A 19,098-nucleotide genomic window follows, 5' to 3' on the forward strand; every position below is an offset into this window, starting at 1 on the left:
CCGTGCAGCTTTGTCAGGGAGCTCTGTCACTTGATACACACCAACCAGCATCGTGACATTTGTTTTCCTCTCTTTTGCCCACCTGCCTGGGAACCTGGTGCAGGCTCACTGTCTCCTTCACTGTTGTTTCCCAGAGGGCAGGCTCATGCTCGGTGCAGGGCAGGCGGATGGTAAATGTTTAATGAATTAAAGAAGCTCTGGCAAGACTGGGTCCCAGCAAGGCTTGTGAGCAGTTGGGTTGGAGATTGCCTGCTTTCGTAAGAAAAGTTTTCTTGGAACATAGGCTCTGTGTTTATGGTTCACTTTATGAGGCTGCTTTCCTGTGGCAGCAGAGGTTGTGTGGCCATGACCGATTTTAGGCTTTGTGTATAGCCTACAAAGCCTAGAATAGTCATTGGTGTTTTATGAAAGAGTTTGGAAACTCTGTTGTCAAGTCAGGCTGTCTGAGTTACTGACATGTGAGGAGGAGGAAGTATATCAGGAGTGACATGCTTTGTCACATGCCCTATGTAAGTTTTGGGTTCATCCCTTGACATACATGGTTATACTGTGGCCAGTGTAGGTTATTTGTCTATATTGAGAATAAAGTAATGTAATTTAGAGAGTTCTCTGGACTCAAATCAGTAAAGACCACCAAGCAGGAAGCTGCCCGCAGGGGCATCATGATTGCTACTCTGACTTTGTCTTCTGGGCTCACAGCCCCAGTAGGAGTGCTGGGCAGCCTGCTTGTCTGATGATTTTCTTTGTGTCTTTTGCCTTTCTGTAGTGCTCCCAAGCGTGTCAGAAGAAAAGGTTTCTCCCACCAGAGCTCGGAACATGAAGGACTTTGAAAACGTGAGTGAAGACGGCCGAGTCATCATCCCTTTCTAAGACGTCACCATGTAGCCAGGCCTGGGGGAGAGGTGCTTCTGGAGAACTGTTTGAGTCATGTCAGAGTCCGGGGCATGCCATATTGTGGGGCTTGATGGCCGAGGGCGTTATCTGTGAGGCTTTTTTACATGTACCCACAGCCAATCTTTCATGCAAGTTGTGGTAGGTTCTGCCTGGTATTTGGCTTGTTTCTGGTATATTGAAGATGAGAGTGTTGCCATACTGTGTATTGAAATGGAGCTGACAGTATCACAGGCACAGGTTAGATAAGTTCTCATTGGTCTTGGCTTCAACTCCTGAGGTATTTTATATTGGCCCCATTTTACAAAGGGGCTGTCAAATTAGGGGAGACTGATTTATTATGGTCATATGCTAAATGCGTAAAAGACAGGGCTGGGATTCAAATTCACTTTTTAGAAATGGATAGTTTTGCTTGTTTTGAGGCAAGGTTTCTCTGTGTAGCTCTTGCTGCCTGGAACAAGCTGTGTTGATTAGGCTGGCCTCAAACTTGGTGATCGGCCTGCTTTTGCCTCCTAAGTGCTGGGATTAAAGGTGTGAGCCACAAACACCTGTAGAAAGATGAATATTCTTTTAAGATTTATCTTAATTTATTTTTTGAGTGTGTGGTATGTGTATGTGTGTATGCATATGAATGTGCAGGTGTGTATGTCTGTGTGGGTATATGTAATGGCCAGAGAAAGATGGCAAGCATTTTCCCCTGTCACTGTCTGCCTTATTCCTTTGAGACAGGATCACTCACTGAACCAGAAGCTTGCGTTTCCAGCTAGGCTGGCTGGTTAGCAGCTGTCTAGCAAGACCCCAGGATCTGTCAATACTGATAATGTAATGATTTAGAGCATCTCTGTCCCTCCCAGTGCTAAGCTTACAGACATGCATAGCCCTGCCAAGTTTTGTTTAGTTTTAAGTTCCAAAGTTGATTTTAATAGAGGAATTTACAATCCCTGTATCCAAGTTCCTATATTAAGATAGGCTTTTACCCACTAAAACCTAGTTCAGGCATTATAGTACTCACACAACAATGGTTTTCATTAATGACTTTAAAAAAATTTCCATTCCCCATTTTGGCTGGCTGGCTTTCTTTCTTTCCTCCTTCCCTTGCTTCTTACTGATTATTTGGGAAATTTACATCATGAGAACACAACCACTTCCCAGTCCTCCGCACCCCCACTTGTGAAACTCCCCCTTCCCCCGGGAAGAAAGAAGAAAGAAAAGCCACAAACAAGCAGGTTCAGTTTGTGTTGCCCATATAGTCACTGGAGCACGATCAAACCCTTAGTGGCCTGCCCCTCAAAGAAAACTGAGTCCCTCCCCACTGCACTCCCAACAGATGGATGTCTCCATAGAGCAGGTATGGAGAGCCACACTTCAGCATCCTCACCACGATTTTAAGAGAGTTCTCTTCACTCTTACTCAGTCTCTTTAAGTGGGTGCTCGGGTTTGAATTTAGGTCCTGATGCAATAGCATCATAGCCACATAGTAAAGTTGCCCACCACCCCCCTCCCCCTTCCAATGTTGTGTTGTAATTGTCAGAGAATGGACTTCTGGTGACAGATCTGACTTTGAAGTGCAAGCATTGTGCCTTTCTTTCATTTGTTAGCAGAGGGGGTTTGTTGTCAAGGAACAGGAGAGTAAGGTTATTTTCCCAATTCCAATTCTCTTTAACAAGGTACCTGCTCACCACTCTCATTTATCATGAGAAGAATTAGACCCTTCTTCATTTGTAACCAAATGAAATCCACACTGTGGAAGGCACAGGAGATATTTATCAGAGAGAAGATGGAGGACACAGAGGGAAGGACGCCTACAATTATGCCTCTCTCTCTCCAGTTGTCTTTGCAGAACAGAGTGCTGCTGTCTCTGGATTTAATTTAGAATACTCATTACTGCTAATAGTTATCTGCAAACCACCAGTGACCAATTGAAGAAATGACTTGTCAGATCTTTAATGGAAACAAGTAATTTTTGAGCTTTGAGTTGTTATAATTTCAGCTGTACATGCGCTGTTATGCTGTGGGGTCTGGGGCCTGAACTGAATGAGATTTGATTGTTCCACATCATGTATAATTAAAATATGCTCTCCTGTTAAATGCTTGTTCCTGTTTGATCATACGAGTAATAATAGCTGCTGTTTATTAGGCTCTGAGCTGGGCACTTTAAGTTTGAAACTCTTCATAGATGTAGATGTTTCCTTAATATTAAAGCAGCTTTGTAAGATCAAGAGTTATTATGCGTTGTCAAAGAACACAGTTTTAAATTGCATTACCAGACTAGGAAATTTTACAGCATTGTTGTTGTGGGAAATATAAAAAAGATCTGGCATGTTCCTGCGCTTGAGTCCAGCAACTCTCTGCCCCAGCAGCCTGGCCGGCCATGCACTGCCGGGCAATGGCCGACATGTTTTTGTCTCATGGAGACTCTGACTCAGAACTCCACAATCTCTCTACCCAGGTCGCTAGGTTCCCACTGGCGGGTCGTTATGACATCAGCCCCATGCTTCAAAGCCCCCCACAACCTTTGTGGTGCACATCAGGCAAACCCACGCTTTTCCGCAGTACCTTTCTCTCTGGAACCCAGTCGAATCTTAGTGAGAAGAAAAACACCACGCAAACTTAGCTCAGAAACAATGGTAACTCAATCTCTAGGTGCAACAACTAAAACCTAATCTTGTAAGCCTTATTAAATCTGATTTCTCTGGTGGCAAATCCTGACGGATCCCCCAGGATACGGGGAAACTCTAGCAGCTACATCTTGCCCTTATGCTATTCTACTCCAAAAGGCCCCTAACACACTCTTCCTCTATTCAACCCAGAAGCCCCGCCTACTTGCCCAGTGATTGGCTCCTTTACTCATTAGGGGATTGATTCACAGTCACCTGAGTATGTGATTCACTCATTGTCTGCAAGCCCCTCCCCGGAGAGCAGAATTAGCATCAAATTACAAACTGTACCAGGCCCTTCCTCTACAGGTTGTATAGTTTTGATTCACATCTGCCTTTTGAACTCTAAGGATTTCTGAATCCTACTCTTAAGATTTATAAGAGATGCTGAGGCTTGGGCACGTGATGTGGCATAGGTAATCTCAGAGGACCTTTTCTAGTGACCACAATTTCTCTGGATAGACTGTATGTTGATCCCCTTTTGCTGGTGACTTTTGGCTAGCTGCTTAACCTCCCTGTGTGTCTCCTTCCTTCCTTCCTTTCTTTTTTTTTAGATTTATTTATTTATTATATTTAAGTACACTGTAGCTCTCTTCAGACACTCCAGAAGAGAGAGTCAGATCTCGTTAAGCATGGTTGTGAGCCATCATGTGGTTGCTGGGATTTGAACTCAGGACCTTTGGAAGAGCAGTCAGGACCTTTGGAAGAGCAGTTAGTGCTCTTAACCACTAAGCCATTTCTCCAGCCCCCTGCCCCCTCCTTTCTGATAGGCTGTTAGGAGGATGAAGCCTCTGTCCTAGTGTCAAGTACACCCATGTGTCACTTGTCCCTCCTTCCCCTTACTCTCCTATTATTGTCCTGTTTCTCAGCTCTGCTGTGTGATTGAAGTTTCCCTTGCTCAGACTGTTCTTGATAGCCGAAATCTCATTTTTCTTGAAGGTGAGGGAGAGCTTTCTATGCCAATATGTTTTGGATTTATGTTTTTTCTTTATGACTGTGGTCCTTTGGCTGCTGTTAGGTTTTTATGGCATTAATATTTTTTATTGTAGCATTTTTGAGAGCAAATTCTGCAGCTGAAATTGAAATGACCACACTGTTCTCACTGTCTCCCTTTCAGGTCTTTATAAGTCACTGAAATTTTTCATTTGGCCTGAGCTACAATTTTTGGCTCAAGCCTTCTGAGCTTCCTGGGACATGCTTATAGGAAAAGAACTTGGCATCTAAAGTGGGTTTTAAAGGGACATGAATATTAAAGGGAGGCAGAATTCGTTTGAGTTAAAGGGGAAACTCCTGCTTTTCCTTTTCTAGTCTCAGGTGACTACTGTGTGGACACCAGCAGTTGCATTTAACAAGTTTAAGTTTAGTAAGACATTGATCACCGTGTGGTCTTACCCAGAGTTCATCTGTTCAATAAATGGTTTCACATGGCCAAGCCAGGCTGAGGAATCTTCAGTGGGTTCTTCCTAGGTGCTCTGGACCAAATGGGGCTCGGTGAAGGAGGCATTGTGTGAAGGTCTGTGTTTATCTGCTGGCACCTGGGCTAGACACAGACATCCCTCTCTTTAGAAAAATGAAGGCAGGTGGTCAGATTTGAGTGTCTAATGTGATTGGCAAGGGGGCTCATATCGGGGAATTTGCTCAGTAACACCTGTGGTGTGGGTCATTTGCCACTTGAGAGCAGCCCCCTTTTCTTCTACCCCATGCCTACAGCCCTGTAGCTTTAAGAATTGCTATGTGATCAGCATGGACTTGAAGGTGATGAAAACTTGGTTTTACGTATGACTTGGCAATTTACTAATTAGTGGCCTTGTATGGATGATGTCTAGATCCTCCTGTGAAAGTGAAGCTAGTGGAGTCTTTTAGAGTTACTTAGCAGCTTTTGAGACTTGGTATAGAGAGAACATACCTTGAAGTCTGGTCTGTGAAGAACACACAAGAAAGTCTAAAGCCTGCCCTGTGCTGAAGGTCTCTAGCCACTGCCCCTAGTTCTGCCCATCAGTCTGGATTTTCTGCTGATCTTTTTGTGTTTCCTTGACCTTGGAATAAATTTTCTAAGTTCTTCCTGTGGTTCACAATGTCATATCCAGTGCGGTCAGTCAGTAGCTCCATGTCACTTGGTGCTCACCGTGTTTCTGTCTCTGAGATACGACGTGCTGCATATATAGACTGCCCTTCTCCTCCACACCCTGCTTCTTCCTGGATGAGGACCTTCCTGGATACCCCAGTTCGGCCAGGGACACTGTGTCTCCCTTTCCTTGGCTGTCTGGACCTTCATGTCTTAATTTTAATTTGACCTGGTTAGAAAGGCTGTCTATCCCTAGTGCATTATTCTGCCCTCTAGCAATCACTCAGCGCCCTATCTTTTCAGTCAGGCTCTTACAACTGCTTGTCATTCAGTATGTATTTGTATACTTGCTTAACACGTGTCACTGTTGGTACTCAGCACTGAACCTAATGAAATAGTGGACTTCTAACAAGCACATGTTAATTGAATGAGTTACTGCATGACATACTGAACCGATAGGTTTTGATTGCTTCCTCTGTAAAATGGAAACCATAATTATCTCGTAAGCTTGTGGTGAGGACAACGTGTGGCATATTGGGCCTTCAAGAAATAGGTTGCTCTATGGTAGTTGTTAATAAATGAATGCAGACAAGGCATTGAGAGAGATAGATGGTGATAGGATGGGGCATGCACAACTGGAGTCACAGGAGGCTAAGAGTGGGAGGGAGCCCAGGGGAGAGTCTGGGGTGAGGCAGAGGAACAAGAGTTGGGGGGGGGGGGGGTGGTTAGGTAGTAGTGGTAAACCCACAGTGGTAGGATAATAGTCACAGCCACTCTCTGTGGAGTTAGCTGGATGACATGGGGTCTTTGCAGTGTCTGAGAGTCAAGTTTGGCTTTTGAGTGCTAATTGTTGGGCACAGGAGTTTTTGGAGTGACATACCCCGGATTGAGCCTTCTGAGTTCCCATACTTCTGCATGTCCTGGCCATGCCCTCCAAAAACCTGGCCAGATGGTTGGCTGGGCAGTGTAAATTTTTACAATCTTTTTGAAGGCCATTTGGAAAGAGATTTTGATAGTAATAAAAATAAAATTGCTCTTGAGCCCAATAATCCATTTTGGGGAAATTTATCCTAAACAACCAACCCACTGGCAGGGAAAGGAAAAAATCGCTGTTCATGAAGGTATTTGTTGCCACATTGTGTGTAATTGTGAAAAATTGGGAACAAGGGAAATTATATTTTACATTTGTCTTCTCCTTGACTCTTTGGAGCACGCTTGTTTTGAGGCTGTTTCCTAAATGAGGACATGGAGGTTGCAAAGATGAAATGACTTGCCTGTGAGCCTGGTTTGAATTTAGACCCTACCTCTCAGGTTGAGAAGCCTGTACACTTTTTACCACAGCACAATGAATGAACAAACGCTTGTAGAGTAATGCTGAGAGCAATTGACTCTCACTCATGTCAGTGAGACTTAATGTAGTCTTTGTGTGTGTGCAATAAGACTGCTTTGAAAGAGAAGTCTCTCACTTGCAGCTTACGGATTCAGCTAGCAAGTGCCAGGAACTATGCAGCCTTTACCTTCTTAGTGCTAGGATTATTGGCTTACACTGCCACCCCTGTCTATTGAAAATGGATGCTGGCCTCAGACTTGGATTTTTCCATTTGTATGACAAGCAAACATTTTGCTGACTGAGTTATCTCCCCAGCCATAGTTCAGTCACTTTTTAAAAATTAATTAATTAATTAACTTTTTATTCTTTATTTTTTATTGGACATTTTATTTATTTACATTTAAAATGTTATTCCCCTCTCCCAGTCTCCCCTCTGAAAATCCCCTATACCACTCACCCTCCCTCCCTTCTATTCCATCTACCCTATCCTCCCTCCCCCTGCCTCTGTGAGGGTGCTCACCCACCCACCCACTCCTGTCCTCCCACCCTGGCTTTCCCCTACACTGAATACCGTCAGTCCCGAGGGTCACTCCTCCCACTGATGTCCAGCAAGGCCATCCTCTGCCACATATGTGGTCAACGCCATGGGTCGCTCCATGTGTATTGTTTGGTTGGTGGTCCAGTCCCCGGGAGCTCCAGGGGAGTTTGGGGAGTCTGGCCTGTTGACACTGTTGCTCCCTCCATGGGACTGCAAACCCTCTCTGCTTCTTCAGTCCTTTCTCCAACTCCTCCATTGGGGACCCCTGAGCTCAGTTCATTGGTTGGCTTTAAGCTTCTGCCTCTGTATGTCAGGCTCTGGCATAGCCTCTCAGGAGACAGCCATATCAGGTTTCCATCAGCAAGCACTTCCTGGCATCCATCCACAATAGCATCCGGGTTTGGTGTCTGTATATAGGGTGGATCCCCAGTGGGGCAGTCTCTGGATGGCCTTTCCTTCAGTCTCTGCTCCACACTTTTTTTCCATACTTCCTCCTGTAAGTATTTCATTCACTCTTCTAAAAAGCACTGAAGCATCCACATTTTGGTCTTCCTTCTTCTTAGGCTTCATATGGTCTGTGAATTGAATCTTGGGTATTCCAAACTTTTGGGCTAATATCCACTCATCAGTGAGTACATACCGTGTTTGTTCCTTTGTGACTGAGTCACCTCACTCAGGATGATATTCTCAAGTTCCATCCATTTGCTTGTGAATTTCATGAAGTCATTGTTTTTAATAGCTGAGTAGTACTCCATTGTGTAAATGTACCACATTTTCTGTATCCATTCCTCTGTTGAGGGACATCTGGGTTCTTTTCAGCTTCTGGCTATTAGTGGAGCATGTGTTCTTATTACCAGTTGGAACATCTTCTGGGTATTGCTGGATCTTCCAGTAGTACTATGTCCAATTTTCTGAGGAACCGCTAGACTGATTTCCAGAGTGGTTGTGCCAGCTTTCAATCCCACCAGCAATGGAGGAGTGTTCCTGTTTCTCCACATCCTCACCAGCATCTGCTGTCACCTGAGTTTTTCATTTTAGTCATTCTGGCTGGTGTGACTGGGGAGTGGAACTACACAGAGAATTCTCAACTGAGGACACTCGAAGGGCTGAGAAAAACCTAAAGAAATGTTCAGCATCCTTAGTCATCAGGGAAATGCAAATCAAAACAACCCTGAGATTTCACCTCACACCAGTCAGCATGGCTAACATAGTTCAGTCTTTAAAAGTGATAATTAACACACATGTAGGGGCCAGATATCCATGTAGGCAAAAATACCTATATACAGTCGTAGATAAAGTGATAATGGTATTTAGCTCTGCAGCAACACGAGGCATACCTAAGGTGTACTGTTATGTGATAGGAGTCGAGTCTACAGACTCACCTATGCTGTGATGCTGTCAGTGTTGATTTCTGAGTCGAGGCAGAGAACTGCCAAAGTGCTTGTGCTCTGTATGTTACCCAGTTGTTTTATCCAGCTTCTCATTTAGATTTAATTTTACTTAACTTATGTTTGTGTATATATGTGTCTATGTGTAGGGATATGAACATGTGTGCATGTGCCTAAAGAGGCCCGAGGTATGAGATCCCTCCTGAGTTGGAGTTACAGATAGCTGTGAGTTGTCTGATTTGGGTGCTGCGAATCAAACACGGGTCTTTTGGAAGAACAGTGCATGCCCTTAACCACTGAGCAATCTTTTCAGCCCTCAATTTTTGTTTTGTTTTCCTCTCTGTAGTCCCACAGCTGGTCTTGGACTCAGTATGTTGCCCAGGCTGGCTTTTATCTCACTGTGATCATCTACCGTCAGATGTCCACGTACTGGGACTGTTGGCGTGAGCTACCATACTCGGCTAGAATCCAGCTTTAAAATGATATTACTGCTGCAGTTTTGTTTGTGAATAAATAGCATTTGCCTAGGAAAGTGTTCTTGATGGTTTGAAGACTCCAGGGAGTGTATTGGCATCGGAAACAAATTCCAAAGCATCCCCCTCATTTCACTAACTCATTTGGCTGCTGTTGGCAGAACATTCTTATACACACTATTGCTCACCAGAGATGAAGTTTGGGAGGCAAGAGTGCATGGGCTTCGTTATGTCTTGGTGAGGTATGACAGTATTTGTACATGCAAAGAGGGTAAAAAAAAAAAAAAAAAGGATGTTAACCTAAAGCTGTGCTTATGGAGGGCTGCAGTGAGAAATGACTCCTTTTAAAAGCCCTACACTGTTTACCGATTGCTAAGTGCTAGACTCTGCCAGGTGCTTAGCTCATTTAGTTGTCACAACATCCCTTCAAGGTAATTGATTTTTATCCTCATTTTATAGATGAGCCAACAGTGATTCAAAGATGTTAAAAAATCTTCCCAAGGTCAAAGGATTCAGAAGCAGCAGCAGAGTGCATTTCTGTGACCCGGGAGCCCTTGTCTTGGAAGAATGACATTTTAGAGTGAGCTTTTGCTTGGGAGGCCTGGCAGGCCAGAGGAGGAGATACTTTGGTTAGGTTTCTGCTGAGATGGGCCTCATTGCTGTTATTGTCCTCCTTGTCATCTTCGTCATCGTCATTGCCCTCCTCCTCCTCGTCCTCCTCCTCTTCCATCACCATCTCTGTGCAGTTGGCTTTTGTTTTTCTTTTCCTTTGGGTGGATCTTGCAGTCAGCCAAGGCTTTTGATGGAGAGTGGGAGCAGGAGGGAGCCAGTGTCTCCCAGAGGCATATCTTGCAAATGGGAGCCTCTCATTTCAGATGATTGCAGTTCCCAGCAATGTGAGCTGAAGGCTTCCAAGAGCTGGAACGCCACAGACGCAGCCCTGGTGTTAGATTACTTTTGAGCACTATGTTTCTAAGTCATATTTGGTGGGTTTTATACTTTGGAATGTTTATTTCTCTTGCGTAGTAAGCAGTTTTCAGTTCATCCACATCCAGGTTTTATTTTTTCCTTGAATTTGTTTATCATAGAGGGGGAAATATGTGCAAGGAAAACATTAATGCAGTTTGAATTCTTTCCTATAAAAATCTTTCTCTCCTTCTGTCTGTATATGTGATGCATGCATGTTTGAGAGCAAGGGTGCATATATTGTGCATATGTGCAAGTGTGCTTGTGCAAGTATATGTGTCTGTGAGTGTTCATGACTATGAGCATTTGTGCACCATGTTGTGTGTATGTGAAAGTCAGAGGCAACCTAAGTGTTGGTCCTTGCCTTGCTTCTTTACCTTGTTGTTGTTGGTTTCTGTTTTTATATTTCACTGTTTGTGTCAGACTGCCTGGTCTGGGAGCTTCTCTGGCCTCTTCTGTTTCCATGTCCTATCTCAATCATAGGGGTGGCCAGCATTGTAGATGGGTGCTACTGCATCCAAATTTACATGAATTCTGGGGATCCAACGTCAGGTCTGTAAGCTTCTCTGACAAACATTTTTACTCATTGAGCCATTTCCCAGCTCCTACTGTAGTTGAAATTCCTACACTTATTGTGAGTACTGTTGTAAATATTGTGACTCATTTCTTTTAATCTTTCTACTGGCCCATTTTTAGAGGTGGAAGAACCGAGGCACACAAGCAGAATAAAGGTTTGTTTATTAATTTATCCATTTGCTTAAATGCTGGTTGAGTGTCTACTTGTTCTCGACAAAGTGCTTAAATCTGAAGATTTGATGAAGACTTAGGTCCTGGTCCACAGAAGTGGATTGCGTGTACATAATGGCCATGAAGAAGAAACATGTGAATAAGTAAGATGAATGTAGATTGTGAAGAGGTCACCCTGTGGCAGAACGTGGCTTGGTGGCTGGTCAGAGGAGGCCACTTGAGGTCTTATCTTATCGTTTGACCATGATGCTGAAGCTCAGGCGGGAAAGGATGAGATGGAGGCGGCAGAACTGCAGCACGAAGAGCTCTGAGGGTTGAGGACCAGAAAGAAGGCCAGTGAAGCAGGGCCTTTGTGAACAGGGCAGATGATGACCCCAGATGTGTCATGAGCCAGATCATATAGCGCTTTGGGACATATTTAATGTAAGTATGATGGGAAATCCAAACACCACAACCACCACCAACACCACCAAAACAATGAAGGGTTTGGCCAGAAGCGTGGCCGTGAGCAGATCTTTCTAACTGAAGACAATTATGTCTTTCCTTGACACAAGTATCTACCCAGTGTTCCTCTTATGTTCAGACAAATATGCATGACATGTTTTCTCTCCTGATGGGGGTAAGGTGGGTGACCAGTGGGGTCAGATGAGGAGAACAGAGGGTGTATGGAAGCATCACAAGAGTTATCAGTCCAGCCAGAGAAAACTTGAAGGAAGTGAAGCTAGACAGAGAACTGACTGACCAGCTGGCCAGCTGGCTGGAAAGATGGTGTTGTGTTGAATTTTATCCATTTGGGTCTTTTTTGACATTTGCATGACCTTATGAAGGCATATTTGCTTTTCCCTCATGCTTTTTAAAAAACACTTCTTTATAAATAGGACAAGTATTCTTTCAAGTGTTGTTAAGAATTTTAGTTTTATGTACAATGTGAGCATTCTAAGCAACTGCCATAAATATTTTATTGTAGCTGAGTAATAGAATAAGGTTTCTCTTTATAGGAAGCATCTGGCACGGTAGACTTTTGTTTGAATAAATGTTTTACGTGCTGTTGTCTTAAAACATTTAAAAGGAGCTTTAATGAACCTTCCAATTGTTTCATATGCTATTCTTGTTAGCCACAGAATTAAAGTATTATTAACAAGAGGGCAAGGGTAGAAAGCTTAAAAACTATATAGAATATACATTTTATTTATCCAATCCTAAAACTATATTTGTTAGGAAGAATAGTGTGCGTGGGGTATGGAAATTGTTCAGTGTTGACGGTCATGAGAACCAGAGTTTGCACCTGTATAACTAGGTGTCTTGCACATGCCTGTAACCCAGGCTTTAAGGTGAGCAGAAATAGGAACATCACTGGGCTTGCTGGCTTTTGTTCTATCTGAATCCAGGTTTAGGGAGAGAAATATATGGTGACCTCTTCTGGTCTCCCTGCACATGCATGCACTGGGACATGTACATGCATACATATGTAATACTCTTATGCAGACACTATTCACATAAATAGATCTTTTAAGAAAGAATAGTATATGACCTTAGTTATTTTTAAATTGCTGAACAAGAAGCCTGATGAATATGTATATGTGAAGATGTGTTAAAGTCCATGTGTAGCCGTTCCTCTTCCTATTTTAACCACATTTCAGTTGCCTTACGTTAACTGTCTTGGCTTTTTTTTTTTGAGATAGCGTTTTTTTCAGTGTAGCCCTGGCTGGCCTAGAATCCACTGTATAGACTAGACCTACCTTATTGAACTTCATTGAAATATAATTTATATAAAATAAATTTGACCCGTTTTAAGTGTTGGATGAATTTTGACTTGTATATTCCTGAAACTAATACTGATAACTAAGATATATATGATTATATATTTTTTAATGTTCATGTATGTTTTTAATTGTACAATTCTAAGCTTTAGTAACCATCAGCACAATTTGCATGTATAACAGTTCCATAGTAAAAAAAAAAAAAATCCCCTGTGTTGTCTTTGTGGTCAATCACTCTCTCTGCCACAAACCTCTGACAACCAGTGTTCTGTTTTCTCCATCCCTATAATTTTGCTTTTCCTGGAATATCACATACATGGAAGCATGTATTAATGTAATGTTTGGGAAAGGCTTCTTTCTGGCATCCATGAAAGCCACTCATGGTCTGCATACCAAAGCCGCTGATGCTGTTTCAGGTTATTGGTGTAACTGTTTGTCCATTAGGGTTTTGACAGACAACTGATGTCTTCCCAGCTTTTGATGCTTAAAAATAAAGGTCCAGTAACTCTTTCTATCCAGGTTTTGTTGGGAGCATAGGTTTTCATTTCTTTAGAATGAATAGGCATGAAAGCAGTCATTGGCAAAGGTAGGTTTTGGTCAGAAACTGCCAAACTTAATTGGTAGGGCTGTTCCATTTTGTATCCCACAATTAGTGACAATTCTGCTGCTTCTCATTTCTGTCTGCATTTGCTGTTGTCAATTAAAAAATAGTTTTAGCCCTTGTAATAGACGTGCTTCACATTATAGTTTTATTTTGTACTTCCCTAATAGCTAAGGATGTTGAAATGTTTTTTGCGCCTATTTACCATCTGCATATCTTCTGCTGTGAACTTTCTGCTCAAATCTTATGTCTTTTTTTTCCTCCAAGAAAAATTGGGTTTTGTTTTTTTCTTACAGTTACATTTGGAGAACTATTATGTATTCTGGATATAATTCCTGTGTAGATACATGATATACAAATATTTTCTCCCGGAGTCAGCTTGTCTTTTCATTCTCTGAGCACTGCTTTTCAGAGCAAGGATTAAATTTTCATGAAGCCCAATTTATTGATTTTTTTTCTGTTATGGATTATGCCTTCAGTGTTTTATCTAAAGAATTGTTTCCCTTGTTCTAGAGCCCAGCAATTTTCTTTCATGTCTTTTTCTAAAAAAAGAAAATCACATTGTTTTATATGCTACAGTTACATTTGTGGGCTAACTTAAATCAACTCCGGTTTAAGGTGTAATTTAGGTCAAAGTGAGTTTTTTTCATAAAAGGATATTCAGTTCTTACACATTTTGTTGAAGGAGTGTTATCCTTCCTCCTTTTTACACGTTCATTCATCTATCAATCATCTATCCACCCACCCACCGATCTCTCTTATCTATCTATCTATCTATCTATCTATCTATCTATCTATCTATCTATCTATCTATCTATCTGTTGTATGTGCATGGGCAGTGTGCACCACAGTGGATGTGTGGAAATCAGAGGACACTGACAGGTTTTTCCTTCTATTGTCTGGGTTCTAGGGAATCAAACTTGGGTTGTCAGCCTTGGTGGCAGACACACTTAGCTGCTGAGCCATCTCAGCACCTTGCTTTATTCTTTGCTATCACATGAGAGAACTCAGGAGGCCATGTTTAGCAGGGCTGAGAGAACTCAGGAGGCCATGTTGAACAGGGCTGAGAGAACTCAGGAGGCCATGTTGAACAGGGCTGAGAGAACTCAGGAGGCCATGTTTAGAAGGGCTTAAGTATTTCCTGCCTTCTTCTCTTTGCATTCTTCTCTTGCATCTTCAACTGAAGATGGCTTCAGTTCATCTGGCTCTTCATGGTTTCAAGGAAACTTTAATCAGCTTGCTTAGGTTTACAAAATCTCAGGTAGTATTTTCATTGGATTTGTGTTAAATCTTTAAGTAAATTTCAAGAGAATTGATACTTTGTTAAACAGAGTCTTGTAATCCGGGAATTTGTTAAGAATCTTCACTTAAGTTGATTACCCCTGCCCCAAATGGCAGTTGGGTTTGGTTAATTTTTTTCTTCTGCATGTGCTGGGATGACGATCTTCTTTTTGATTCTTCAGTTTGTTAATATGGCAGCTTATGTGGACTGACAGAGAAACAGTGACTCACCCTGCCTTGCTGGGGTCATTCTAATGATGTAGCAATATGCACAGTCAGTGCTTTAGCTCCAGCCAAAGTTTATGTGTTTATGCTCATGAAGGATTTAGTCTGTAGTTTTCCTGTAATGTTTCTGTCTGATTTTGGCAGAGTATGTTGTTCTCCTAACGTCAGGTTGGGAACGATCCACAACCTGCCATTCCTGGAAGTTGGAAAGAACTTGTTTTACTGCTATTGCTTTTCATTTTAATTATTTAATTATTCATTTAATTATTTCATATCAGTTAAAGATTTAATACAAATTCAATGAAAATACTCCCTGAGATTTTGTAAACCCAAGCAAGATGATTATGAAGTTTCCTTGAAACTATGAAGAACCAGATGAATTGAAGCCATCTGAAATTATCAACAGCTGTATTTATTCATTTTCTCTCCCTCTCCCTGTCGCCTGCTTTTATGGCAGGGTCTCTTGTAGAGCAAGGTTGGCTCAGAACTCACTTTGTACTAAAGAGTGATCCTGAACTTGTGGTCTTCCTGCTTTGCCTTCTGAGGGCTGGCATTAAGTTCTGTGCCATCATGCCTGGTTTATATGGTGCTAGGGAGGGAACCCAGGGATTCAGGCATGCTAGGCAAGCACTCCACCAATGGACTTACATCCTCAGCCTCTATAAGACCTTAAGTACAAATGCAGTTTTAAAAACAGGTACATCATTGTGCAGGGTGTGTTTTCCTTTGGTGAGTTTTTTGTGTTTTTTATCTGATGTCTGAGCAGCGAGTTGCAGGTGTACATGACATCCTTTTAATTATCGTGGAAGCTGTGTGATTTGCTGCTGTTTATCCTTTTTTCTTTTGTTTTGAGGACTGGGGATTAAACCTGCGGGTGCATACATGCTAGCCCACGAGTTGTGCACTGAACTTCACTCCCAGGCTTCTTTCATGCTTTATGTTGTTTTATGTTTTATTTCTTCTCCAATTCTACTGCTAGAGATTTGTTAGTTTCACTGGTAATTTGAAAGAATTAGATTTAAACTCATTTTCTCTCCTTTCGATTTCACTGATTTCTAGTCTTGCATTCATTTTGTCCTTAATTTTGCTTTCTTTGGGTTTATTTGCTCATTTTCTGGCTTCTGGGGTGGTGGCCTCAGTTGTTGACTTGAGGCCTTTCTTTGCTAAAGTGTTTGACAGCAGCTATTTCCTCCTCAGCATTGATGACATTGTATCCAGCTTTTTAATAGATCATAGTTTTGTGTTCCTACAATCCAGAGTATCTTCTAATTTCCCCGGAGGCTTCCTCTTTGATCCATGCATGGACTGTTTAGAAGTGTGTTGCTTAATATCTAAGCATTTAGGGACTTTTCACTGTTCTTTTAGATCCTGACTTTTGGTATTATTGCACTATGGTCAGAGAATGTAGTTTGGCTTTGGTGTTTCTAAGCGTGTTAAAGTTTGTTACCTAGAATATCTTGGCAAAATCCCTGCTTATTTGACTGTATGGGTAGCATCTCTTGAATGTACGTTAGACCTTTCTGTGTTGATAGTATTGTTTAAAGTTCTGCATTCTTCCTGACTTTTACTCTATTTTTTTCTTCTGGATTAATGAGACAGGAGCATTGATATCTCCAGCTGTAACTGATTTGTGCATTTCTCCTTCCATATATTCATGAAGCTGACACTGCAGTGCTAAGCTTGTACACACTGGGATTATTGCTTTTTATCACCATATAGCATCCTTCATGTTCTTGACTGAGTCTTTGTTTTGAGATTATCACAGTTTTCTTGTATTTAGGGTTCACATATAATATTTTTTCTTCTCTCTTAAAAGTTTTTTTAACTTTTTTAATTAATTAATTAATTAATTAATTAATTTATCGAGACAGGGTTTCTCTGTATAGCCCTGGCTGTCCTGGGACTCACTCAGTAGACCCGGCTGGCCTCAAACTCAGAAATCCGCCTGCCTCTGCCTCCCAAGTGCTGGGATTAAAGGCGTGTGCCACCACTGCCTGGCTTAACTTTTATTTTTATTTTATGTGTATGAGTGTTCTGCTTGCTTGCATATCTGTGCATCATGTGCATGCAGTGTTTGTGGAAGCCAGAAGAGGAAATTGAATCCCCTGGAACTGGAGTTATGGTGGTTTGGAGTCAGCATGTGGGAATCAAACTTGCTCCTCAAGAACAACAATCAGTGCTCTTAACCTATGCATTGTCTCTGCAGTCCCTCTTTTACCTTTAACTTACTTCTCTCCTTAGCTGTATAGTACATGCTTCTTGTATGTAGCACATAACTAGGTTTTTAAAAATTACATTTACTTTGTGTATGTCTCTGTGTGTGTGTAGGTGTGTGTGCTACAGGCATGGGTGTAGAGTTCTGAAGAAAACTGCAGCAGTTGTTTTTCTTTTACTATGTGGATTCTAGGATTGAACTCAGGTTGTCTGGCTTGTTAACCATCTCACCAGTTTCATAATTGTCTTTAAAATATGTTCAAATAATCTCTGTATTTTAACTGGTGTATTTATTTACATTTAATTTCTTTTACATAAAATTAAATAAAAATATTTTTTAAACTTTCTCTTACCGTATTTGAATACTTTTCATACTTAATTTAAATATACTTGATTATGTTTTAAATAGATCCCTGTATAGTTTATCTTCAAATCTGACATTTTAGTGATTGCTTTTGACATGACATCTCTCTTCCTCTTTCCTCTCCTCCTTCCCTTTCCCTTTTCCTTCTCGTGCTCTCTCCATCCATTGCCATTCAATTCTCATCCCTCCTTCCCTTTCCATGCCATAGTTAGGAAGATGTGAAAAATGTTACTGTTGTCTTCCTCCCAAGTGTATTATAGTAACATACTTGGATACTTCTCCCCAGATGATGTGATTTTGCTTCAACTGACTCTCTACAATAAATATATGTTTTAAAAAATATATTTGTTTTAAAGAGCTTGTGGGCTTTTCAGCTCAGTAGTTTCTCTAAGGGAATATGCAGGTATTAACAATTTACATTTTTGTCTTCAACTTCCAGGGTTGCACACTTCCTTTGGTATCATTTCCTTTCAATCTGAAGAACTTCCTCTGTTGTTTCCTTTAGAGCAGGTCTGTTGCTGATTAATGTATTCATTTTCATGCACTTGAGAGAGCCTTGTTTTACCTTCACTCACTGGTGTTGTTGCTGGATGTAGAGTCTTGCATGACAGCTTCCTTCAGCCTTGTAATGTTTACCCTGCCTCTGGCCTCTTTAGCTGGGGTAGATCTGCTGCCATTTAAATCATTGCCCCCAAGCTCCACCTCCACCTCCATATTTAATATGTCAAATTTCTCAGGCTTTCAAGCATTTTTGTTATTGTTGTTTTTTTATAGTGTTCACCATTGTCTGGGTGTGAGGTTCTAAGCCATTTTCCAAATAGAATGAATGTTTTAAATAATTTCTTTGTTTTTTTTTTTCTTTTCTGAAACATACTCTTTCCCTTATTTATCTTTTAATATTTTAGAAACATTGATGAACATTGGAGTTTTTGGCTATTGTAGTTTCCAATTTTACATCTTTTTGTTTGGTTCTCTTTTAAAATATTATTTCTATGCTGATTCTTTTCAAGGCACACAGTGTTATATTTTTTGGTGGAATTGGTTTGAGACAGAGTATCACCATGCTGCCCAGTCCTTACCATCCTCTTTCATTCACCTGCTGAGTGATGGGAATGAAAGTGTGCCTCACCATGTCTCACCCAGATTTTACATATTAATATAGTCAGATTTTCTTCTCACAGAAGCCTATGAGATGTGTTAGAGATAAACAGAGGTCATGGAAGGATGTATCTTCTCACCATTTCTCGTTTTGCTATTTTACTGTCTCTCTTCCTTTGTGTAAGCAATAGCCTACCATGTATAATGTTGTATATCATAGCATTTCTATTTAAGGGTGTATCTTAGAGATATTTTCATGACTACACCAACTGTTCTTTCTTTGTTATGTCTTTGTAATACTCCATTGAGTGAACATACCATGATTTATTTAACCATAGACTGTTGACTTTTAAATTAAATTTAAAGTAGCTATGTACAATTTGACTCTAAGAACTTTTTAAAGGGTTCTTAAGATACATAAAATATGTGCTACACATCTGTGAATATTTTAGTGAATTATCAAAAATAAATGCCATAACCATTATCAATGAATGATAAGA

The 19,098-nt window shown here is 41.2% G+C and overlaps 1 protein-coding gene across 7 annotated transcripts in view; it reads left to right on the forward strand.

The window, feature by feature from the left end:
- Positions 1-19,098, forward strand: part of Cdk5rap2 (CDK5 regulatory subunit associated protein 2) — a 174,140-nt gene that overhangs the window by 8,086 nt on the left and 146,956 nt on the right. For all 7 annotated transcript variants that reach the window (XM_029476180.1, XM_029476182.1, XM_021159965.2 and 4 more), the window contains exon 3: positions 767-834. In XM_029476180.1, the coding sequence (XP_029332040.1) occupies positions 767-834 (68 nt within the window). The remainder of the gene's footprint in view (positions 1-766; positions 835-19,098) is intronic.

This window comes from Mus caroli, unplaced genomic scaffold (assembly GCF_978045245.1).
Source record: "Mus caroli unplaced genomic scaffold, Mus_caroli_1 scaffold_6, whole genome shotgun sequence".
NCBI classification, from domain to species: Eukaryota; Metazoa; Chordata; class Mammalia; order Rodentia; family Muridae; genus Mus; species Mus caroli.